This window comes from Lutra lutra, chromosome 2 (genome assembly GCF_902655055.1).
Source record: "Lutra lutra chromosome 2, mLutLut1.2, whole genome shotgun sequence".
NCBI classification, from domain to species: Eukaryota; Metazoa; Chordata; class Mammalia; order Carnivora; family Mustelidae; genus Lutra; species Lutra lutra.
This window is the reverse complement of record NC_062279.1, coordinates 20,280,395-20,306,098: the sequence shown is the minus strand read 5'-3', so window position 1 is coordinate 20,306,098 and position 25,704 is coordinate 20,280,395. Positions and strand designations below refer to the sequence as shown.

Below are 25,704 nucleotides of genomic sequence, written 5' to 3'. Positions count from 1 at the left end.
TCTTTCTCTACTTGACTTATTTCACTTAGCATATCCCCTCTGGTTCCATCCAAGTCTATGCAAATGGTGGGTGTTCCTCCTTTCTGATGGCAGAGTAATACTCCATTGTATATATGGACCACATCTTTACCCATTCGTCTATTGAAAGACATCTCAGCTCCTTCCAAAGTTTGTCTGTTGTGGACATTGATGCTATGAATATTGGGGTGCATATGGCCCTTCTTTTCACTACATCAATATCTTTAGGGTAAATATCCAATAGTGTGATTGCCAGGTCATAGGGTAGCTCTATTTTTAACTTTTTGAGAAACCTCCACACTGTTTTCCAAAGTGGCTATACCAGCTTGTATTCCCATCAACAGGGTAAGAGGGTTCCCCTTTCTCCACATCCTCTCCAACATTTGTTGTCTCTTGCCTTGTCCATTTTTGCCATCCTAACTGGTGTAAGCTGATATCTCAGTGTGGTTTTGATTTGAATTTCCCTGATGGCTAATGATGTTGAACCCTCTCCTTAATACTCTGTTCAGGCTTTAGCTCACGGGAGCAGATTTTAACTATCAAGCTTATAAATAGTATTTAAATAGGAAGTGTGAATAACAAGGTTTGAAGAGAGAAAAATTTTAAAAATCTATCAGACCACAGGATATGGAATGAGCACTGAAAATAGAGAGATGATGGTCATAAGGATAATTAGGAAATTTTTTGCCTTAAAAAATATAGACACTAGGGACACCTGGGTGGCTCAGTTGGTTAAGCAGCTGCCTTCAGCTCAGGTCATGATCCCAGCGTCCTGGGATCGAGTCCCACATCGGGCTCCTTGCTCAGCAGGGAGCCTGCTTCTCCCTCTGCATCTGCCTGCCTCTCTGTCTGCCTGTGCTCGCTCACTCTCTCTCCCTCTGTCTCTGACAAATAAATAAATAAAATCTTAAAAAAATATATATAGACACTATACATTCACAGGAATGATTTGGAAATGTCCAAAGAACCTAGATGAACAGGACAGGAGTTAATGCTTTCATGTGTTCAATCTACCTAATTTACCATCTCTCTTAGCAACTAGACAGCTTTAGAACTTGTCGAACTGTCTTCCTTTGACATTATAAAAACACTCGCCCATTTGCCAAGGTTGAGTGAAGTCAATTAATATTATGGTAAGGTCCTAAGGGTAAAACTTTTCTGTAATCCCTTCCCCCAAAGAGTTAATAAAACTCAATTTCTTTTTAGTAAAATAAATGAATCCAGAATTTAGTCTCAACTTAAATGTGAATGTGGCTTAGGAATGACACAGTAATACCACTTGGCATTTCTTAAGTTAGCCTGCTCTCTCTACACTGGATAAAAATAAAGAAAAGAAAGCATCTAAAACAGAACCGCCCTATTACAACCCAAATTTGCCCATGAAAGCAGAAATTTTCTGGCCTGCATCTATGCGTTTTTTCCACTTTCCGTAGCCTCCCACACTATAATGACTTATGCATGGAATTCGGGGACTTTATATTTTCTTTTGAGTGCAGAATGAATGCCAACATGGAAAATGTGCAGGCTGACCATTTTCAAATGGTCACAGACCTTTGAGGGAACCCGATAGTATCCAGAAAGATATTTCGTCGGGCTAGGGTACCAAATCTAGTATATTCCTTAACTCTGCTGGTCTTCATAGGATTGGAATATTTACCTTTCTGGCAAGTGCTTAGTCAGAATACCTTGAAATTTTTGGTAGGGACTCAGAATCCTTTTCAGTAGACTGAAGTGACCCAAAACCAGCACAGCAGTTAATCTTGTTTATGGCCGAAATCAATAAGCCAATCCATGTTATGTGCTAACAGTTCTTGTGTGAAGGAAAAACTCGAAGTGCCTGCTCTTTTGAATGGGATTTTTCTTTTATGGTCCAATAATTTGGTTTCATTATGGGACAAGGTTTGGACTAGTCATTTTTGTAAAGTTCAGTTTACATTGGTATAATTTGTTTCCTTGAACGAAGGGTTTGAATAATTCAAGGCAAAAAGGAGAAGGCTACCTGGAATGTGTTTATATTTTACCTTATCTCAGGCCTGGTTTTCTGGTTTACTTACATTTTTATGGCCAAATTCTAATAGCAGTTCACAAACTAAACTCCTTAGAAGCCAAGAAGAATGCGACTGAAATTTCTGAGGAATTGTCCCAGTTGTTTTAGCATGCTCACATCTTCTTTTTGGTTCTCTGAATTCCTGACTGAGGAGTTGAGATTTTATATGTACTAAAGCTGGGGGGAGGGAAGGGGCGCAGGTAGAATCTCCTTCCGTGGAAACAGTGACATTTGTTGGCTAAATCAGATCCAGGGCCTAGTTTGAATCCTGGCATACTTCCTGGATATTTGACCTTGGGCAACTTATATAATGTCTCTAAGCTTCAACAAAACAAGCTTGCTAGCTAGTAGTAGTAGCTGTGATAAGTGTGCGTGTAAATGTATTTATCCTAGGGCCCGGTCAGTGGTCTGCATTACACTTTCTTATGAATTATGTGTTAATAGAAGCTACACTAGATTTTTTCCATGCTTCTTAGTCATTCCCTGGAGTAAATACATCCTGGGAGTTTGTTCTTTCACAAACTGAGACATTGCACATGCTGTCTCTATGGCTCCGATTTGGAATGAACAGACCCCTGGTGTTCTTTGCTGCAATTCAAACCAAGCAGCAAATAGATTTTTTTTTTTTTTAGATTTTATTTATTTATTTAACACGGAGAGAGAGATCACAAGTAGGCAGAGAGGCAGGCAGAAAGAGAGAGAGAGAGGAGGAAGCAGGCTCCCCACTGAGCAGAGAGCCCAATGTGGGGTTCGATCCAAGGACCCTGGGATCATGGCCCAAGCCGAAGGCAGAGGCTTTAACCCATGAGCCACCCAGGCACCCCTAGCAAATAGATTTCCTTAAGGACTTGTGTTCACAAAAGTAAAGCACAAAAGCATGGCAGCTAGAGCAACAACTTTCTTCTGTTGAGTTCTATTAAGTATTGTAATGCAAATATGTTCTTAAGGGAGTTTCAAGCATTCAGTACCTAACCTTCATTCATTAATAGGTCAATTGATCCAGCTGCATTTAAAGTGTTGTCATTGTTTTTTGACCAGAAATATTAAGTACGACATTTCATTCTAATAGGAGGCTACTTCTTAAAGAAGTAACATCATTAAAGCCGTCAAATAGACGCTCTATAAGATCTCTTAATCTTTCATAGCTCAGATTAAATGTTCTCTTTTCCAACATACATTTTGACTTGAGAATGATGATCCTGAATATATATATATATTTTTTTTTTTAATTTTTTAATAGGTGGCGAAATGACAAAACTCACTCTCTTCTTGAATCACTACATATGAAGTCATCTTTCAGCAAGTTCCATCTCCTTTAGTCTCATATGGAACGTATCTCTCTATCTGCTGTTAAACGACGATGACATGTCTGTAGCTATCAGAAAGAGAAGCTGGGAAGAACATGTGACCCAGTGGATGGGACAGCCTTTTAATTCTGATGATTACAACCCAGCATGTCATCATGGACTAGTAGCTGACAGCTTGCAGGCAAGTATGGAAAAAGATGCGTCTTTAAATGTGGATCGTAAAGAGAGGTGTGTTTCACTCCCGGACTGCTGCCATGGTTCAGAGCTGAGAGACTTTCCTGGGAGGCCAATGGGTCACATTTCAAAGGAGGTGGATGAAAATGACAGCCATGAAGGTGAAGATCATTTTCTTTCTCTGGAGGCCAGCACAGAAACACTAGTGCATGTTTCCGACGAGGATACCGATTCCGATCCATGTGTTACAGATGATAAGCAGATTTTAAGTACCCAAGGACAAAAAATATCAGACCAACATAACAACAGAGGAGCAGGCTCCTCAGGAAAGACACTGCCCATTATGGACGATCACCAGAGTGACTCCTGGGGAACAGCAGACAGAGCTGACTTAGCACTGGTAGAAGAAAGGGGGGAGAAGAGAGTTGTTGACGTTGTAAGTAAAAGCCTGGAGCTTTGTAATGAGATAAGCTTAAGTGAAATAAAAGATGCATCTAATAAAATAAATGTGTGTGACTCTTCAAATGTGAAAGATATTGTGCCTGAGAAGCAATTGCTTAATTCTGCTGTAATTGCTCAGCAACGAAGGAAACTTGACTTCCCTAAAGATGAACATGAAAGAAACACCTGCAGTGTAGTACAGGACAAGTTCTTGGCTCTTCCTTGCATGGACAGAGGACTGCCATTATTAAAAGCAGATTCTGGAAGCTGCCTTCTGCAACCTCCTTCCTGCACTGGTGGAATGTCAGCTGAAAATGGCCTCGAGAAGAGTGGTTTCTCAGAACATCAAAACAAAAGTCTCCCAAAGGTCAACTCAGGAGAGGGCATGCAGTGTTTACACTTAAAGGAAACTCTGGCCACCCAAGAACCCATGGACAGCCCAGTCAGGCTTCGCAAAAGAAAGGTAAGACACATGCACAGATTATCTGGCTTTGGGAATTTTATAAATATCTTTCTTACCATCACTTATTATTTTGCTCGGATTCAAGAGGTCTGTAAATGTTTCTATCTCCTTATAGTATTGCTGTATAACTCAGAGTATCTTCTTGGAGAAACCATCAAAATCCTTAAAAATTAAAATATAGTAACAACCTATTCATTTCACTAATATTATTTATAATAGTTTGTGAACATTGTATTCTGGAATTGTGTTGGAGACAGAATTGGTTTGACTTTCTTTAACTGGAATTAAATAGCCACCAGATAGCTTTTAGGTCAAGGCCTATCTGAAGAGTGTTATCTAATTTTTAGAAAGAAAGAAAGAAATAGTATTTTCTTTATTTCATGTCAATTATTTATATTTATTTCTTTTTCCCTTAAAAAAGTATATTTTATCATAAGGGGTATCATTCACATGGAGAAAAGGACTCCTTTACATACACAAAGGTAACAGTTTCCCCTACCCCCAAATATACTGATACTATTTTAAATAATCCTCTGGCACATTTGCCATCATTAGACATATCAACTTTTCTTTAACTCTTAACCAAAAAGAGCCAATAACTAAAATTATTCTTGATGCCAAGGCCCCTTTACTAATCCTGTAGATGGCATACTCCCCTAAGAAGTTTCCAAGTGAGAGAAGCAAAAATTAGAGTTACAGGACGAATGGTTTAGCTAGTAGACCCTTGGCCAAAGTTTGTCTTATCTTGTAGATTTTCTCCAAGTTCTTCCAGCAATGTAGTGCTTACAATCCTTATGAAGTACAAATATGATTTCTTTTATAAATCCAATCTGGTCATTGGCCTTGAAAACTCCCTGCAGGTTGGGCAACATCCTTCCCCCTCTTATGATAATCATATTAACCCATAACTGCAGTCCTCCTAACACAAAACCAGTGTTCTTAGTTCTGCTCAACTGGGGCTATCTACAATGATGAAAAAACAATCTCTCTCTTTGCGGGTAAAAAAAAAAAAGTCTGATTTCCATAAACTGTGGTTTTGCTAACAAACTAGATCAGTCACGTGTTACAAGTTAGTGTAAATGAAGTCAAAGACTTGACAACAAAGATCAATGTGCTCAAACTGTATTACAACAGAGCATCCTGTGCCTCTGGGAAACTCTTCCTTCCTTTTAGATTGTTTTAAAAGATTAATGCTCCCTAAAGTTGTTATGATTGGCATGCTCTGGTCACTTTTTCAGGAATGTCCATTTATCCTATCAAATCTGTTGGGAATGCAATAATGACATAAGAAATTATTAACTGACCTATGACATAGCTCCCCTAAAATAAGACAAACCCTGCCCAACTGCTGACAGAAACATTAAACATTCCAGAAACATATGCTCACCACTTGGACATTTATATCAATACTAAGAATGCTGGAAAGAATTTGCTCTTGGACATGTCACTGTAGCATGGCTACATTTATGAGAGCTGTAATTATAACCTATTTACAAGTTCTAACTTAAATATTCTATTTTAAGCATTTCATCATTCTGAAGTGTTATGGCATTGTCTGGTGGAATATTTGCTTTGACTCTACAGCTCATTTAGGATGCTTTGTAATAAACAGATTAAATGCAAAATTTCAATTTAGGAGTTACTCTAGAAAGGTTTGATTATGGGAGAAGCTTCTATAATCAACATCTGTAAGAATTTCTGTTCTATTTTATACTGAATGAATATTAAAATACCTCTGAACTGGCAAATAGCTATTTTAGAAATTTACCAAAGAAAACAGTAAAACATATAAAAATATATGGGCAGAGATGTTCATTTATTATATCGTATGTTACTGACAAAAAAAAGAAACAACCTAAATTTCCACCAATAATTAATGTTTAATTATTGCTTATCTATTGTTGGAATGCTATGTAGCCATTAAAAAGATAGAGTGAGATCTGTGTGCATTAAACAGAATAATGCTGAAGATATAGTATATGTGGAAAAAGGCAGTGGCAGACCACTATGTCTAGCACATACCAACCTCATAGGACAAAATGTGCATATATAGCTATAAATATAAATGGGGCATAAATCTCTCTATATGATTAAATGTGAAATTCTAGCTAAATTGGGATAAAATTGTTAATAGCACTTACTTTGAAAGAATGGAATTAAAACTATAGAAGCAGGTGATTTTTCACCTTTTATCCTATATAATTTTTATAAAAAGTGATAGAATTATGGGTGAAATGCATACAATGAACAAAAGTACAAAAACAAAGTAATGCTACATACATAAATTACTTGGAGCATTTTCTGCATAGCACAAAATGATCCCTTAAATAGTTCTTATGATTATCATCACTTCTGTGAAATGGAAACAAGTATTTATAAAGTTTTTCAAAATATCGACAAGAGTTCCAATCAACTACTCCATTCCTAAGGCTATTGTACGTCATTTAAAATAGGTAAGCCTTTTGGGGAGACACACGAGCCACATTTTCATGTCTAAGGTGTTAGATTCCAGATGCTGAAAAGAATTTGCTTAATTGTCTATATCTGTAAAACTATTTGTCAGCCATGGTGACAGCTTTAAGATTAGTGCATGAAAAGGTGGACCAGGAGTGCCTGGGTGGCTCAGTGGGTTAAAGCCTCTGCCTTGGGCCCAGGTCTGGTCTCAGGGTCCTGGGATAGAGACCCGCATCGAGCTCTCTGCTCAGCGGGGAGCTTGCTTCCCTCTCTCTCTCTGCCTGCCTCTCTGACTACTTGTGATCTCTCTCTCTATCAAATAAATAAATAAAATCTTTTAAAAAAAAGAAAGAAAGAAAAAAAAGGTGGATCAGAATATAAGCTAATAAAATTTTAGTGAGAGAACTTTAATCAGCTTATTATCTGATGGTCGTATGAGTGAAGCGAATCCTTCATTGAATTTATAAGCATGATTTTTTGGGGGGGCAGTGGGGGTCAGGATATAATCAAGATCCTAAGACTTGGAGAAAAAAAAAAAGAAAACTAAAGTAGAGCTTCTAAGAGTGATCCTCAGAATGTTCTGAAATAGCATTGTGCTAGAGGCATCATTGTACTTCAGATATACATTATCATTCCTTGAAACCCATAAATCTTGGCAGGCATTCATTGTTTTGCATGATGTATTTTTTTGTTGTTTTCCAGTGTTATTTCTGGCCATCAAAGATAGATACACATATATTTATTAAGAGTCTCAAGTGGAGAGGACTACATTTGTAGTATATATATTAATTTTTTAAGATAATAATTCTCCTAAATATGGTGAAATATATCATTAAATGAAGCCACTGAAATAAAAGGAAAACCAAGGAGAGTAGGAACAGACATTAGCAAATGAGTCAGAAGGTTGTGTGGCATATGATCAGCGCTTATAGAGCGTGGGTGGGTCTTTGGGGTAAGGCAGCTGGTTAAGAGCAATTCTCAGAGACAAATTCCACAGAAATCTGGAGGAGGGAGTCCGTCTAAGAAGTGGTCTCTTTAAACCAAATGAGATGTGAAGATGGAAAATATGTAGGGAAAGACTTGAGGTTAGACTTTTTTAAAGAACCAGCGTATTTGTTCTTGATGGTGGTTAGCTAATTAAAGAGAGTTCAAAATTCAGTCGTCTCTAGAGACTATTTAAATAGTTCCCAAAGTTTTGCATAACCATGATAGTTATATAAATGTATGAACATATTTTTGTTTGATCACGTAAAACATGAACCATATTACAAAGCAATATGAACTCTAAAATATAGTGCAAAAAGTGATCTGGAACTTGAGAAGACACCTAATACCACATTTGAACAAAAATCTCTCATTCCGACAATAAAATAAACTATATCATTTATGCTGTAGTTTTTACTGCTGTTGTAGAAAACCAGTATAAAAGTGACTTAAACAGTATCTTTTTTTCTCACATATGCATAATAATTAGACATAAATAGTTCTGGACTAATATGTAGCCTCTATGTTTTCAAAACCCCAGACTCCTTTGATCTAACTGCTCTACCCCCTTGATCCCTTTATTGACAGTCAAGTCAGTGGGAAGAGGAGAGAGTGCAGGGTTAGAGACACTCCTGTGTACAGGCAGGACCCAGAAAGGATACACTTTTTTTCTCCCATATTTCCTGTGCTAGAATTTAGTTGCATGGCCACAGTAAGCAATAGGGGCTGAGAAGTGGAGTCTGTATTCTGGATAAGCAGGTGTCTGATAAAAATTCTATTATCAAAGAAGGAGAAATTTTATAGTGAGGGATAACTCATAACATTAAACATGTTGAGGAACAACACCCTGCCATAAATCTATTCCACTATATCATGGCCTGCTGTGAAAGGAATAAAGAGGCTGCTATATGTTCTTTGGTATTTTCTATAAATACTTGATTTAATTTCACACTATAGAATATCTTTCAGTGTTAAGAAACAATTCAAAGAGATGTTGACCAGATGCTGCACTTTTTTTTATGGAAAACTTCCCAGGAGGAAAACATTTTGCTCTATCTACTGTATTTTATCTCTGGACAAATGTAGTACATTAATTAGAAATGACTGATAAAATCAAGTATTTTCTCCTTACCCTATCTCTAAAATATGTATAAATTCAGGAAAAGTGCACTCATACTTGAAATGACCTTCTCATTCCTCTCTATGACCTCCTTGTTTTTTTTCTGTCTTCTGAATGCCTGTGTAGGAGCCTTGTAGCATGAGGAGCCTGTCATTGACCAATGGGTGACATAAAGAACATAGTAAATTATGCAAAAGATAGAATGGACAAAGATAGGAAGCCAGCTGGAAGAATATAAAAGGGAAGGAAAAAATTGTCTAAGAAATAAAAAATGAAAGGATGGTTAAGTTAAGACCCTAAGACATGTTGAATGAAAGCAAGGACTAGGGGAGAATTAGACTTTGTTAATAAGCCTAGTATCATTTGACAAAGAGGGGAGGACTAGAAAGTATATATAGCTTTGCAGATAGATTCATGATAACAGTACGATTTTACACTAAGGTCACATGGGTTTTAAAGACACAGTCTTGTTGAGTAGATTGTATTGTTTTTAAACTTCGTTTCTGTAGGTCAAGGATTAGGGCTGACAGAGAAGTCATTACCCAGTGGAAAGTTGGAGTGTAGATAGACAACACTAGGCCTTCCCAGCTATATTTTAGCTGGGTTCGTGTCCCAGGTACATGTGGTAACTTCACTAATAGCTCTTTTTGTGTTGTTAGGCCACTGAAAACCATCAAATTATGTTATGCCATTTAAACTGGTTTTTGCCTTACAAACAACTAGGAAGCCAAAAACATATTTGCAGATATTTGGGGCTCAAATATTTTGCCACATAATAAACATGATTCCCGTAAAACCACATAGAAATGCGAACAAACCAAAACAAAACCACATTTAATTATATGATAAAAGATAACACCAGATACAGTGTCTGATAAAACCAATCAGTAACAAACATTGAGCATTTTCCATATCCCCAGTAAGACGTCTGTTCGAATTCCCCAGTAAGACTTCTGTTTGACTCACACATAAGGCAAGTACCACAGGGAGGTAACAGTAGTGCCAGAGAAAGAGAGAAGGGATAGGGAACAAGAAGAGGAGGAGAAGGAAAGAAGAAAGAAAGAAAGAGAAGGATAAAGGATACCAAGACAAGCCCCAGTCAATTGCAAGGAAAAGCAACATGACAAGTCCTTTACAAAAAGTGGATTTGTAGAAGGCTGGGAATCAAATGTGATTTCAGCATGATGCAGTTGTGGTTATCACCAGCAGGAGTCTGAGGAGGAGACCAGGAACATGAATTTGAGTCCAGTGATTACAGAGCAGGTGGAGATAAATTATTGTTATTCTCAGTTCACTTGAGGAACTCCGCTGAGTAGAGCTAGCCTTCCCAGGCTGTATCTCCCCCAGGCTAAAGGTAAAGCCCCAATGAGCTATTTCAAGATTCTCAAATAGTTTCCCTTTGGGGGGACTTTCCCAAATCTCCTCAGCCAAATTAGTTGCTTGATTCTCTCTTCACTCATAGAAGACTTATCTCTTTTATAATCTTTACTATAAAAGATTTGATCACTCCATTGCTTACTAAAGCATAACCTTGGTGGGGACAGTTTTTTATCTGTAGTGGTTCAAATTTACGTCTATATCCTTCAGCCCAGGGCTTAGAACTCTATTCATTGTGTTTGAATGGATGAATATTCCTGTCATGGTTAAGGATTTATTTTCAGAAGACAAAATCAGATGTCTAGAGCCCACATATAAAGATGCAGAAGAAATGGAACCATACAACCCACATCCAAAACCAGATATCCCCTGGTTTGTGCCATAATCTCCTATCTGTGCTTCCTGCTAGTACCGTGCTAAAACAGAGCATGAGCGAAGAGGGAGAAAAGAACTATGTAAAATCTGGGTCTCTGAGGCAACCTCAAGTTTGATTATTCTTACCGTTCATCTCAAAACAACTAATTCATTGTCACTAACCCAGTGCAGAGAACGCTGAGGGGTTAATGTTGTTTCAAATCTACTCAGTTATTTTCAGAAAGGAAAGGGCAAGAGTTAAGTGTAGAGGAGGAAAATATTAGAATATCCATTCACAGTGACTTTTAATTTATCCTTTAATTTTATATATATTCTATAAGATATATATTAATAGAAAAGGATATATGTTATAGTTTATAATTAAATAACATACACATCGGGGGCGCCTGGGTGGCTCAGTGGGTTAGGCCGCTGCCTTCGGCTCAGGTCATGATCCCAGGTCCTGGGTTCGAGCCCCACATCGGGCTTTCTGCTCAGCAGGGAGCCTGCTTCCTCCTCTCTCTCTGCCTGCCTCTCTGCCTACTTGTGATTTCTCTCTGTCAAATGGATAAATAAAATCTTAAAAAAAAAATAACATACACATCGTCACTGAGAAGCACATGATCAAAAATGTTAGGAAGCCACTGGTTCAGAAATTCTTCAACTTTTCTGGTTCATGTCATTCTGAGGAATTTGGGGGTGGAATGGATGGGAAATGACAGGAAAAAGAGTAAGAGATTGAAAGACAAACAAGTAGGAGAGATTAAGGGATTTGTTTAGAGAGTGTCAGACAATAGTAAATTTCTTTGTAATTTATATTGTGAAAACCACATAAAGTAGGGAGATTTGCTGCCGGGTGCCTCTAAGGCAGAAAAATATACTTTGAATGAGAGCAATTAGATCTGGATGTTTCTTGTTCCAGATTTTTTTTTTTTTAAGTAGTTATGATGTGTGATGGGCCTCTGATCCAAGCTGTGACTTGGACCCAAACTGCAAATTTACATTATTAGTAACAAGATCATTAATAAATTCACATTAACTCAACATCAGCTTTTATTGGAGCAAGAATTAATACGTTTATGATGTTATTTTAAATAATTAATGGGTATTTCAGAGCCAAATGCACATTAGAGGCTATCGTAATAGTGAAACTGATTAAATGTTTCTTCCTCGTGGATTTCTGTTACTATAAACCAGGACCAACTTATTAATCTCTTAATACCAACAAAACCAGCATAGGTTTTGGCTGCCTCCCTTCAAGAAATGCCAATATCCACAAGAGCTGGGAGAACTAACATAGCCTACAGAGCAGGTCTCTGCCTCTGTTATCTGGGACTAACTGCAGCGATGCTAACAGACCCGTTCACTCTCTGGCTGGTGTTCTTAGAACTGAAGTACTTATCCCTGTTGCCAACAAGGTCTCTATTCCACAGATAATGTTCCAACTGTCAAGAAAATTATAGTGCTACTTTAGAGATAACCTTACAATTTTCAAAGGAAACATAAGCAAATAGGAAAATACACTTTTCTTCTTCTTTTTTTTTCAGTTCTGTTTCTACATTGGCACAGGAATAAAACTAGTGATTCGTGAAACTCTTCGATTTGGGGTTCTATTTTTTGAGCCACTGGAACTGGAAAACGGTTAAGGGTTTCATATACAATAAAGGTTAACCCAGAGGTTTAAAAAGAAGTTGAAATAGCATTACTATTTGGTCTAGAAAATGAATGGCTTGGTCTGATCTTGATTTTCTTTTTCTTTTTTTTTATTTTGTTTGTTTACTTGAGAGAGAGAGAAAGCACAAGTGGGGGGAGGAGTGGAGAGGGAGAAGCAGGCTCCCCACTGAGCAGGACCCTGATATGTGGCTCAGTCCCAGGACCTGGGATCAAGACCCAGGCAGAAGGCAGATGCTTAACCAACTGAGCCACCTAGGTGCCCTGGTCTCGCCTTGATTTTCTAACCAAGAGAATAAGCTGTTGATGAGGAGGAAGAGCACAGTCTAAATTGAAGGGTATCATTTAATCTTTGGAAAGCTTATATATCTCTAAAAAGAAAAATGAAGACAACATTCCCTAGATCACAAGTTTGCTAGAACATTAAATGAGATAGAAAATGTGATTAAACAAACTGCTTAGTACAATTCCTGTAACAATCCATTTTTTTAACCCAAATTCAAGGTGAATTGACAATTACATAACTGAAAAATTGCAGGCAGAATCTATATTCACAGCATAAATAACAGCCAGGGTCAGTAGCTACTTAGCTAGAGATTTCTGGAGTGCTGCTTGGCCTGTGGTTAGCCTCCACACTGTCTACCCTATGGGTATGCGTAGAACCAAGTAATTAAGCCAATGGACTCTGCAACCAAGCTGCTTCCTTCACTTGTAGCTTTGAAATCTTGTATGTTACTGATTTTCTCTGTGCCTCAGTTTTTTCATCTGTATAATGGAATACTCCACTCTGTTGTTAGGAAGATTGAATGTTAATATAAAGAAGTAATAATAATGATAACAGTGCCTGACACATAGACAACACCATGGACTTTAGAAGTAGCTGTTGTGGTTGGCTGGTTGGTTGGTTCGTTAATTGGTTTGACTCAATCATTCTGTAGATCTGAGTAAGCTGAACTGTCTGAGAACAGGTGTGGGGAAAGACTGACAAAATTTGAGGGAGGATTAGAAGATAAGTCCACCCTCGTGGACATCTTTGCTATCTAAATATCATTATATAGTAGAGCCTGGAATATGCATTCATTAACTAAATAAATATTAAGTACCTTCACTTTCCCAGCACTCTGTCATGTGTGGTATAAGATCCAAATAAAAATCATATATGCATCCCTACGTAAGAGTTTACATGTTGAAAGGGCAATGTAACATAAATAACAAGAAAATAGTTAAATTCAATAACTATTCCTTTTAGAACCTAATATGATATTAAGTTTGGAACCCCAAGGAGAGTAAAATCATGATTCAACCTAACCGAAGGTGTAAAGTATTTAAGTCTATGGAGGTAGGTAGGAGCATTACCAGCTAGGAAAGGGACCTTGTCCCTGTGAGGAAGTCAGAGAAGGTTTCACCAAGCGATGCCTGAGCTGAGCTTTGAAGGATGCAAAGACAGTGCCCTTATGAGAACGAATGAGAGGAATCTCTCTGTCCCTACTTTAACTGTTCTTGAGAAGTAAAATTTTATTTTCATTAGATACACAGATTTCAGTCTTAGGAGGTAAATGAAATAAACAAATACTTCAAGAAAGCCATTTTGTAAACCATCACTTTTATTTTTATTTTTTTTAATATTTTATTTATTTATTTGATAATGATCACAGGTAGGCAGAGAGGCAAGCAGAGAGAGAGACAGAAAGAGGAGGAAGCAGGCTCTCCGCAGAGCAGAGAGCCCAACATGGGCCTCGATCCCAGGACTGGGATCATGACCTGAGCTGAAGGTAGAGGCTTTAACCCACTGAGCCACCCAGGTGCCCCTAAACCATCACTTTTAAAAGCTAAGGTGTCTTTTGCAAACTCTTTCATGGTGATATAAACATCAAAAGAGGAGGACAGTACTTCATATGCCATACTTTAGCTTAGGCAAGGCAACTGTTTTCAAACTTGGGTTTTTAGCTTCCAGGCTCATTCACTTTACATTAAATAAATAAATAAATTATCAGATTTCAGCATACTAATGAGTCCTGGAAAAAAAAATGCTAGTTGTGTTAATTTCCTCTGAGCTAGTATTTGGTGAGCAGGGAAGTGAAATGAAGAACATGGACATTTGCTTGATGACTAAAGCATTATTGGGACACTTACAAAATGGTTCAACTATAAAATGATGAGGAGACAGTGAATATCAATAATTTTCATACTCTCACAGATATGGAAGAATCATCTATGGAGTGCTACTAATTAATTTTTTATGATGGGCAATCATAAGGTGATTTTAAAACATAATTGACTAAAAACATTATAAGTAAAAAAAGCAAGAAAATAATTCCTTGTTTGCTAAAAATTCAATTCTGGTTACAGTGTTTCACATTCTACTCACATATTGGCCTAATGCACCACTGGAAATTTTCTTTAGAGTTACTTTGAAGTGATACCAAAGGTATTTCAGTCAGAGTATAACAGATGAAAAAAGTACTCATGAATATTTGATAAAAGGTCAAATTTCAATTTTCATCTTCCTTGAGCTTAAATAAAGGAATTCTTTAATAATAAGCCCATAGTTTCTCTGAGTGATGTGAGTTGTCTGATGGATAACAATGTGTGCAGAGGAGAGCACTCTGAGACCATGCCGTTCCACCTCTGTTGTTACACGGTGAAAGATTGGGGCTCATGCTCAGTGTGCTGATGACAACCTTCATTTTCAACACTGTGGTTTAAATATTATTTCGATTAAGTGTCAATTTGTGCCACAAAACCTATTCTTTGAGTTTTTGAATGAGTTAAACTTTTTCTTAAGAGTATTGTGAAATGTATAAAGCCTATAGCAGGAATATTAAGGATAAAATAAGTTTACTGAACAAAAATATTACATGGGTATATACATAGATGTAAGTTAGTATATATAATACATATATAAAAATTACATACCTGTATAAATTAATTTTCAATGTCTGTAATAATCAGGCGTAATCTGAGATGCCATATTTGGCTCCCTGCAACAACGCAGGCTTTATTGAGACTTGGAGTAGAGGACGTAACAAAACACAGAGGAAGTAAGTGGTCACTACCACAGGGACATTTGCAAGTTGGCCAGTGGTGTTCTACTCCCACATGTTTCCAAGGGAGATGTAAAAGGAAACCAGATGCAGGCGAGGCCTCTGTGGTAAATATCACCTTCAAGGTCAATGCACCATTTCTTACCCCCTCCACCCTCCCACCAAAGGCACGGGGAAGTGAAATTTGGTCGACACAGCAGACCAGCACCTACATTAAGAAATGAATAGATGAGCTCTTGGGTACCGAGTTGTTGTGTCTCACAGTATGTATTTGCCATCGGGTATTAGGACTTTAATTTTGACCTACGTCTCGATAACATTTTGTCTTCACTTTGCTGTAAGATGGTAGCATGATGTTTAATGTCCTGTCACATGTCCATTTACCCAACAAGCAAGACATTGTATGCTTGACTAAACTGTTGTAGGCAGCATCCTGCAAATATGGAATGAGAGATAGAATTTGCTTTTCATAGGCTCATGGAAGAGACTTTGAACATCCTTGCATTTCACTTTAACTAGAATAATGTGTGTATATTGACAAGGCCAAGGGGCTATAATTTAGAGTGTTAATAGTGGTATGTCCTGTTACCAATGTAAAGTTGCCGCCCCACGGAGAAGATGCTGAGTTATGCATATTATCTTAGAGAAGCTGTAATTTAAAAGTAATCAGAAAGAATTGGCCAACATCAAAATGTAACACAAACCTAATAATTAGGTTTTTTTTGAGTGATGAAAGGAAATGTTTTATCCTTCTATTTCAGACATTTGTCCACTTGGTGTGCAAAAAAAAAAAACAAAACCCACAGCTTTAAGAATTTAACTATCATTTCAGGTATCAAGAATATAAAATAAATTTTTAAAAACTGAAAATAGAGCCTAAAATAAAGTTTATTTTTCTCAGCTTCTCCTGGTTTCTAGTTTTATACTGAAAAGTTACTCTTTTCCTGAGGCATGAATTTTCATTTAATTCAATTATTCTGTATTCTTTCCCTCTGAGCAACATAAATATTATCTCTATCCACTTAGAAGTTACAAAGTGGTTTCTCTCAGATGTCTTCAGTGTTTGGGTTGAGGCATGATAAATTTTAAACAAGCTGAAAAGTATTTCAAACAAGTTCCATACTGTGAGCGATCATTAAGGAGGCAAGGAGAGAAAGGAAATTAGCCAGCAGATTTCAGTATAATCTTCACGCAAATTTTAAAAAACATATTAGTGATTATGTAAAGCACTAAATTTTTATACTTAAAATTGGACAGAGACTAGGAATAAAAAGCATGCAAAGTTGTCCCTCAGCCTATTCTGGGCAACTTAAAATGAAAATAAATTCGACCTTCATATGCAATACGTTATAGTTACTGTAATCCTAAATTTCCAAACCTGAACACTAAGATTATTTATTTTATTGATAGAAAATAAATAGGAAATATTCATATTGCTTACAGGAAGCCAGTTGATTACAAACTTTAAATTCTAACTTTCACATAAAATTTTTCATTTTTTTAAAAAGATTTTATTTATTTATTTGACAGACAGAGATCACAAGTGGGCAGAGAGGCAGGCAGAGAGAGGTGGCGGGGGGGGGGGGGGGGGGGGGAGGCGGGTAGCAGGCTCCCTGCTGAGCAGAGCCCAATGTGGGGCTAGATCCCAGGACCGTGAGATCATGACCTGAGCCAAAGGCAGAGCCTTTAACCCACTGAGCCACCCAGGCGCCCCCCAATTTTTCATCTTTAAGGGGACCAGATCTACTCAGGAGATGTCAATAGCTAAGTCACTATGCTAATACAGTGACTTATACATGTGAGCTGCTGCCCAATATTTTGCGCCTCTGGTATTCCCTTCTAAAGTCGGAGCACTATACAATACTTAGCTGGAGCTCTGGTTACTGTGCAAATCACTGGAGCAAAACTTGGTGACATCAAGTTGTTGGAGGTAAGAGAGGATGGGTGAGAAGGGTGTAGAAGGGCAGGAAGAGCCACAGTCTCGAAGAAGCAACGTTTGCATGCCACTCTGCTTTATCAACATACATTGAAGCCATGTAAAATCCACAGTTTATATTGGGAGACTAAAACAGAATACTGCAAATAATAAAAATGCCCATCCTGTGGCTTGATTTCCTACGTAATACATATGAGGGCTCGTGGAAGAAATGTTAAGAGTCAGTCTCTACTAAGAAGCAAACAGTACAAGTGTGTTAATAGAACCTAGGAACCACTGCTATTGGAAGGGAATGCAAAAGAGCCACAAAGTCACGCTTAAACTACCAAAGAGATGGAGGTGACACACTTCCAGTGAAGAATAGCCTTGACAAGGGACTTTTGTGGTGGTGGTTCTGCATTTCAAATCCTGAGCGCTATCCTTGACATAGTGTTTTCAAGTAATTGTTACCATTTTAACCACTTAACAATAAAACTTGATTCTGAAAGATTTATTAGCAAATTCACAAATATTTTCTCCTGAGGTTGCTGGCCAGTCCACTTGCAGATGCCTATGATCTTGCTTGCACGTGTCAGTCATTAGGTACCACCCCTGCAGGAGCAGTGGGCACCCAGGTGAGAAGCAGCAGGCAGAGTTTTCCTGAAATGCACTGCTGTTTGCCTCGAGGGACTGCTTATGTTCAAAGTGACATATTTACCTTCTCCCCCTGTGGCCGCCTCCGTTCTTTCTGCACAGGATTCCACTGCCACTCTGATAACACCATTCTGCATTCCTAACCTCCTCATGAAACTTTTTGAAACTGAAAGAACTAAACAGGTACATAGAATTAAGAGTGAGTCATAAGCAGGATCCACCACCCCAATGTAGACTGCTATCCTTCACTTAGGAAGGGGTTTAAAAAGTCAAATTTACTCTGGAGCAATGCCAATCAAAGTGTATCCATGGCTCTAAGAACAGAAGGAAATCCATCCATTTGTAAAAGATGTGTTTCAGAAATTCAAAATGTTTATTAAAAACAGTTGCTAGAACCTTATTGTTACCCCTCCTCCCTCTGTCTCTTTCTCTCTCTCTCTCCATTTCTCTCTCTCTCTCTGTGGGCTAGTCCTAGTGCCAGAAAGAAAGCTCAGAGGAAAAGTTGAGAGCTTTGGAACCCATCTTCATTTTAGAAACACTGTAGAAATACACCTGTGAGTTTAGCGGTAACTAACAATAGTTATGAATATAATATTTCTCCATCCTCAGTATTTTCCATCCCTCTCCCCTTAATCCCCTCAATATCTCTTGCTCAAGTTACTGCAACATCATCCTAACTGATTTCTTTGGATTCCAGTCCTAAACCCCACAAATCCACACTTCATCCTGCATTCCAAATTATCACCATCCAATGCAAATCTGCCCCGTTCTCCTCCATAGCTTTAACATTCCAATATGCTAGACGTGGCTTTCAAGGACAGCCCCATACCGGGCGCTGTTCACCTTTGTAGTTTCTTCTGTGCTTCTCCTCATCTCATATTTTATAGCTCCTCTCAGTGACCTAACTTCAGCATACCCTAGCTCTCCTCCAGAAAGCTCACCCAGCCCACCTTCCCGCCCCTGGCATTCTTCAGGTCGCATCTCACGTGTCACTTCGCTCAGTCTCCCCTGAACCCCTCCGACTGAACTGGGTTCTCCTTCCTTCCAGGTGTCATCTGTGCATGCTGTTACCCCCTGTACATACCGTAGCCTAGCCCTTATCACACTGTGTTGGACTTAAGCTATTCCCTTATCCATATTGTAGTGATCGAATTGCAGAGCGCCAGAACAGTATGTGCATATCCTAATCCGGGAACCTGTGAATGTGACCTAATTGGGGAATAGGGTCTTTGGAGATGTAATTAGGAATCTCAAGATGAGATGGGTCCTTACACATAACAGAAGAGACCACAGAGTAGAAGACCCTGAGAAGATGGGCAGAGACTGGAACGATGCAGCCAAGGAACACCTGGAGCTGCCGGAAGCTTGAAAAGGCAGGGAAGGGTTGTCTCTCTGTTCTCTGAGAGAGCACAGCCCTGCCAACTCACTTTGATTTCTAGCGTCAGGAACTGTGAGAGAAAGAAACTGTACTTTGAGGGCGCCTGGTGGCTCAGTCAGGTTAGTGGCCGACACTCAATTTCAGCTCAGGCAATGGTCTCAGGATGGTAGGATCAAACCCCGCCTCAGGCTCCGCGTTGAGCAGCATGGAACCTGCTTAAGATTCTCTCTCTTCCTCTCCCTCTGCCCCTCCCCCCAGCTCTCTCTCTCTCAAAAAAAAAAAAAAAAAAAGATTCTATACTTGTAAGTCACTAAATTCGTGCTAATTTGTTAGAGGCAGCATCAGTAAACTAGGTAATCTCCCCTTATCTGCGGTTTCGGTTACCTGTGGCCAGTTGCCTTTCGAAGCCAAGGCTCCTCCCTCTGACGCAGAATCTTGACGTCAGTAGTCGCCAGCGTAGGCCCCAAGAACTACGTCATCACCTCACAGACTCACCCTGCGGGCGTTTCATCCTCTCACGTCCTCACGGGAAGGGTGAGTACGGCACAATAAGATATGATCAGAAAGGGACAGTATTATATTGTTAGGATTGTTCTATTTCATTATTAATTGTTAATTTCTTACTATGCCTAATTTATAAATTAAACTCTGTAAGAGCTACGTATGTATGTACAGGGAAAAACAGTACCTAAGGGGTTCGGTATTATACGGCGTTTTAGGAATCCACTGAGCCTTTTAGAATCCCCGGGGAGAAGTGGGGGGACTTCTGTAGTACGCAAACCTACGCATTATAGTAAATTCCTTGAAAGCAGCGACTAGCATACTCAGTTGATTCACCATTTCTCTTCCTAATGCCTAGAGCGTGCATGGCATATAGGGTGCACTTACTACATTTCTGCGGAACAGGTGATTGAGGGAAAACAGGCACAGAACACTGAGCATTACTTTAGTGTACAGTAATAATTCACACTACTTTTTCACTCTTCTTGTTCCAATTAAATCACTTAATCACCTCACATTAGTATATTTACTCATTCTTAATTTTATCTGATAGTTCTTTGGAAATTGTAATAAAAATAACTATGAACGATAGCCAGTAACATGAGAGCACTTCTACAGAGAATGTAGCTTATTTTGTTAGACAGCTAGCATGTTTCCCATAATTATAAGTATATGAAGTAAAACTCCCTGAATCAAATCCAAGCCTTAAATTGTCTCACTGCTTAACTCGAGAAAAAATGCTTCCAGTAAGACAGCATTGGTTTATTTACCAGCTCCATATTTTTATCTTTTTATAAGTATAAGTGATACATGCACATGGCCAAAAAAAAGTGTAAAATGAAAGTTAAATTTCCTCTCTGACGAGTCCCATTTTTCTAAAGACTACCATTGTCAACTGTCTCCAATTCTGGTTCACACCTAAATAACTATAAATATAGGCTTTTTAAATATTTACAAATTAGTTACAGTACACAGCATTTATGATGTTCACTCATGAAAAATATTTCATTCATGTATTTAACAAATATTTTTTGACTGCCAAAACAGTTTCCTAGGGGTGTTGTAACACAGTACCTCAAACTGTATGCTTCAGCAGTAAAATCTTATTATCATGATTCTGAAAACTGAAAGTCTGAGATCGAGGTGTCAACATGGTTAATTCCTTCTGTTGGCTGTTCCATGCCTCTCTTCTAGCTCCTGTGGTCCGCTGGTAATTTTTAGTGTTCTTGGCTTGTGGACCATCACCTGACCTCTGCCTTAATGTCCACATGGTGTTGTGTCTCTGTGTCCAGATTTCCTCTTTTTTGTAAGGACACTAGTCAAACGGGGTTGGAGGTCCTTCCTACTCTACTACAACTTCATAAATTGTCAATGTGGGGGAGACACAATTCAGCCCATAACAATTGCTTATATTATACTAAGCACAGTCGATGTAATAGACTAAAACGATGGCTGACATATTTTCTATCATCAAAAACTTACTTTCAATGGAATTTAGTGATGTCATACTAATTGTTCTATGTTTAATTATAAAATTCAAAATCTACAAAAGGCTTTATCATATGTAAATATCCACTCCAGAAAAAAAAATAAAACAGTGAAATTGGACCACAGGGAAGCAGATGTGTCTTGTCGTTAAAAGAGAGATCACCCAGGCATCAAGGTCTAATAGATTTTATTTTAAAATCCCAATTTGCTCCCATTTCCTATGTCACACATCCTTTGTGTATCCATGTTCTTTAGCTTTCTTATATTATTTATTTGGTTGACATATGTCCTTAAATAACTTTATCATATAGTTATGATTATTTTTAAGTTCTTTTATATCCATAAGGGTTGTTATTTTTCCCATCTTTTAATTAATCATTAAGCAGGTTTAGAACTCCAGGCTCTTTTCTTCTTTTTCTTTTCTCTTTATTTCTCTCTCTCTCTGTCTCTCTTTCTTTCTTTTTTTTTTTTTTTTTTTTTTTTTTGCCTTGAGAAATTTGATGACATTCCTTGACTCTCTTGTGACCAAGTATTTAAGATATGAATATTTATGCCACCCGGATAACTTGGTTTTTGTAACTTATTTTTAAATCTCTGAATGTTCTTAAGGTATATTCTTTATCCTTGGAGTTACAAAATTTACCAGGATGTGACTATAAATATTTTTGCTTCTTTTGAATGCAGCATATTGTTTACTAAGATCATTCAATCTGAAACTACATCTTTCATCAGTTTAGGAAATATTTCTGACAGTATTTTAATGAGTACTTCCACCTCCCCTCGTTTCTGATGTTTCTACTCAGAATTCCTATTAGATGTTTTTGAGTAACCTGTATCTATGTCTCTTAACTTCTATCTATTATTTGACACTTCTTTTATTTTTGCATTATTTAATCCGAAATTTCCTTGACTCATTGGACCAAATCAGCAACTTGAATCTTCCAGATAGATTCATTTTATCATTCATTGTCCATTAAAATATTTATTTCAATTCTATTTTTAACTTAGATGGCTCTTTTTGTTAGTTACCTAGTTGATAAACAGTTATTGTGCACTTACTGTGTGCCAAGCACTATTCTGGTTGTGAGAGACACAAAATAATATCTTTGCTATCAATGACTTACTTTCTAATATAGGAAAGCAGAAAATAAATCCAGCAAATGAATAGTAAGCCAACTAAGGAGTAGAATGAACAAAAGAATGACCAGAATCAAAGAGTAGGATCTTAGAAGCCATGTGAAGGAACTGTTTCTAAAAGGGGAGTGAAGTCAAATGTTTCAAATGCTGTGGGTAGATCAAGAAGAAATGTGGCATTTAACAACATAAAGTCCACTGGCTGACTTGTTCATAGTTTGATGGGGGTAGGGGGGAGATCCTTGCTTTCAGAGGGTTCATGAGCAAAAGGGAGGACAGGACTTGAAGAAAGTAAGCAGAGCCAGGTATTAAATAATGATTTAATATTTGCTGTAAAAGAGAATGAAAGAAGAGAATGTGGAGTCAAGAGAGAATTGTTCTTAATGTTTAATGGGAGATATTTAGGTGTCATATATGGAAGCTCAAAAAAATGACCCAGTAGAAGAAATATTGCGGCAAGAAAGGAAGCAGCTCCAGGAATGATGTCCTTGAACTGATAAGGGAGGAGGCGACCCAGTCGCCAGTGGAGGGATTGGGTTTAGATGTTAGATGGATCTGAGGTTTAGAGGTCTTTAATGTGGAGTTGATATTACCTGAATTACTTCTTTCTGTGCAGCATCTGTTTCCCTGCTATTGATTTTTCTTAACAATTTAATGATTTTGGTTCCCCTTCCTTGTTATGACTAAGGAAAATTGGGTAGCATAGGTGGCTGGTATGTGATCTCCTGATGATTTTTGTAGGGATCCATGATTCTTGTAGGAGTCATGTATTTCCGCTTCTCATGTCTCCATCCTACCTACACACTCATCTCAGCAATAGGAGGCTCTATGATAAATTCCTTGCTATCTCCTTGGATCCAGTTTTTTTTTCTCTTATTGTATTTTATTCTGCATAGTATAGTCAGATATAAACTTGCTTAGAAAACATCATCACCAGCTTACTTCCTTTCATGAAAAAGCTAACCTAATTCTTGGTTTTTATCAGATGAGGACACTATCTCCTACCTGTAAAATTCTCTAGTTGCTGTTAAAATTTTAAGCTTACTCTCACTATTCTAATGACTCTTATAGAGACGCACTACAAATCCGTGCTCTCTGGCCGCCATGGACTCTGAGAGTCTTAGTCACTCTGTACACCTAGTTGCCTCATTCCAGCATTTGCCACATAACTGTTTCAAACTCATTCCACATTCTTTAAGTTCCCAAAGCTACCTCTTTCTCCCTGAAAATATCTTCACTGAGGAAAGAAGTAAAATGAATGGAAATTAATCGTTTTAAGATTTTTATTTGAAGGTGAACCTAATAAATGCCCTGATTTGGTGGTACCATAGGCACAATGAGGTCAGAGACTCTGTACATCCCTTGTGTAGTCTCAGTGATTGATATGCTATAGTGAGAAACAGGGAGTTGTCTAGCAGGTAGATGGATGGATGGGATGGGTGAGTGTGTACACTCCCAGCCATGGTTGACTAAGGAGTTGTCTCCATTTTCAGTGTGTTTGCTGTTTGAGAAAAGAACAACTTCTCTTACTATGTGGCTGGATGAAGGGAGAAAGATTCTGTTATGGTGATGTCTTCTCGTATCTTCAAGTCTACTATGTTAATCTTCTTTGGTTTTATGAACAGGAAGGGGTGTAATTACAAATGTTTATGTGGGCATATATTTTGTTAATGTATTCATAGTCACTCAGTCATTTAGCATTGTTTTTACCATCTAATATTTAGGCATGATGTTAGCTGCCTGGTAATCAAAGATGTAAAGGTTACTATCATTCTCCTTAAGAAACTCAAAAAAACTTGAAGGATAAACTTTCATAACTCCAACTCTTTTTTTAAAAAAAATTTTATTTATATGATAGAGAGAGGGAATACAGCAGGGGGGAGTGGGAGAGGGAGAAGAAGGCTTCCCGCTGAGCAGGGAGCCTGATGCAGGGCTCCATCCCAAGTCCCTGGGTTCATAACCTGAGCCAAAGGGAGATGCTTAACAGACTGAGCCACCCAGGCACCCCCATAACTCCATCTCTTAAGGAAAATGGGCCATTAGTGTGATGACCATTCATCCTGGTTTGTCTGGCCACTCTGATTTATGCCTGTTGTCCCCACCTCCTGCCTGCTTTGCTCCCTCTTTCACTTCCTGAAATGTCTCATTTAGGTGACAAATTACATCATCAACTTATGTACTAGCCATACCAAAAAGAATTGTGCTGTGGATGTGTATGTAAAAATGAAAACCTGCCTTGTCTTCTCTTCTAAATTTGAAGTTTTTAGTGGCATTAAAAAAATCCTGCTGAAATTAGTAGAATATATTTGCTTTTGTTTTTAATTTTCCTCATTTTTTGAAAGCCTCAATCCAGTCTGTTTTAATAGATATTAAGCTTTAGGTGACTGATATAATGCTTTAAAAATATCATGAAAAATAAGGTTCTTACATCTGGATGTTCACAGAAAGCTTGGAAATGCAAATATTCACAAAGCTATAAATGATACTAATTATGTTTCTGAGGCAATACTAAAATAACTAATTATGTATTCTATTTAAAGTTGGCCCCCTGCTGAGCAGAGAGCCCAATATGGGGCTCCATCCCAGGACCCTGGGATCATGACCTGAGCCGAAGGCAGAGGTTTTAAACCACTGAGCCACCCAGGCGCCCCTACTTAGGACTTTTAGTTTTGTTTTTTGTTTTTTGTTTTTTTTTTTTGACAGAGAAAGAGATCACAAGTAGGCCGAGAGGCAGGCAGAGAGAGAGAGGAAGGGAAGCAGGCTCCCTGCTGAGCAGAGAGCCCGATTCGGGGCTCAATCCCAGGACCCTGGGATCATGATCTGAGCCGAAGGCAGAGGCTTAACCCACTGAGCCACCCAGGTGCCCCTACTTATGACTTTTAAATTGATCATTTCACCCATCACGAGTCTTCCCTATAGCTTCTTTTTGCTTTGGGAGGCAACCTACTCACTTTCCTTATTCCCTTGGAAATGGTAAATATACTAAGAACTGATTATCTCATTGAAGTTTCTACATTATCCATTCATAATTCAGTGGAGAACTGGTTGTGAAGTTATTAATGACCCAACCATGTGGGAACCACAAAACACACAAGATGAAGGTAATGATGAGTTTAGTTTCATTCTCTTTTTAGAGACTAATTTCACTCAATGCCAATAAGTTTTCTGAGAGGGTGTCCT

The 25,704-nt window shown here is 38.1% G+C and overlaps 1 protein-coding gene across 2 annotated transcripts in view; it reads left to right on the top strand.

The window, feature by feature from the left end:
• DLC1 (DLC1 Rho GTPase activating protein) overlaps nt 1-25,704 on the top strand; it is a 419,765-nt gene that overhangs the window by 13,363 nt on the left and 380,698 nt on the right. For both annotated transcript variants that reach the window (XM_047715908.1, XM_047715944.1), the window contains exon 2: nt 3,306-4,450. In XM_047715908.1, coding sequence (XP_047571864.1) covers nt 3,431-4,450 — 1,020 coding nt within the window. In that variant the 5' untranslated portion in view covers nt 3,306-3,430. The remainder of the gene's footprint in view (nt 1-3,305; nt 4,451-25,704) is intronic.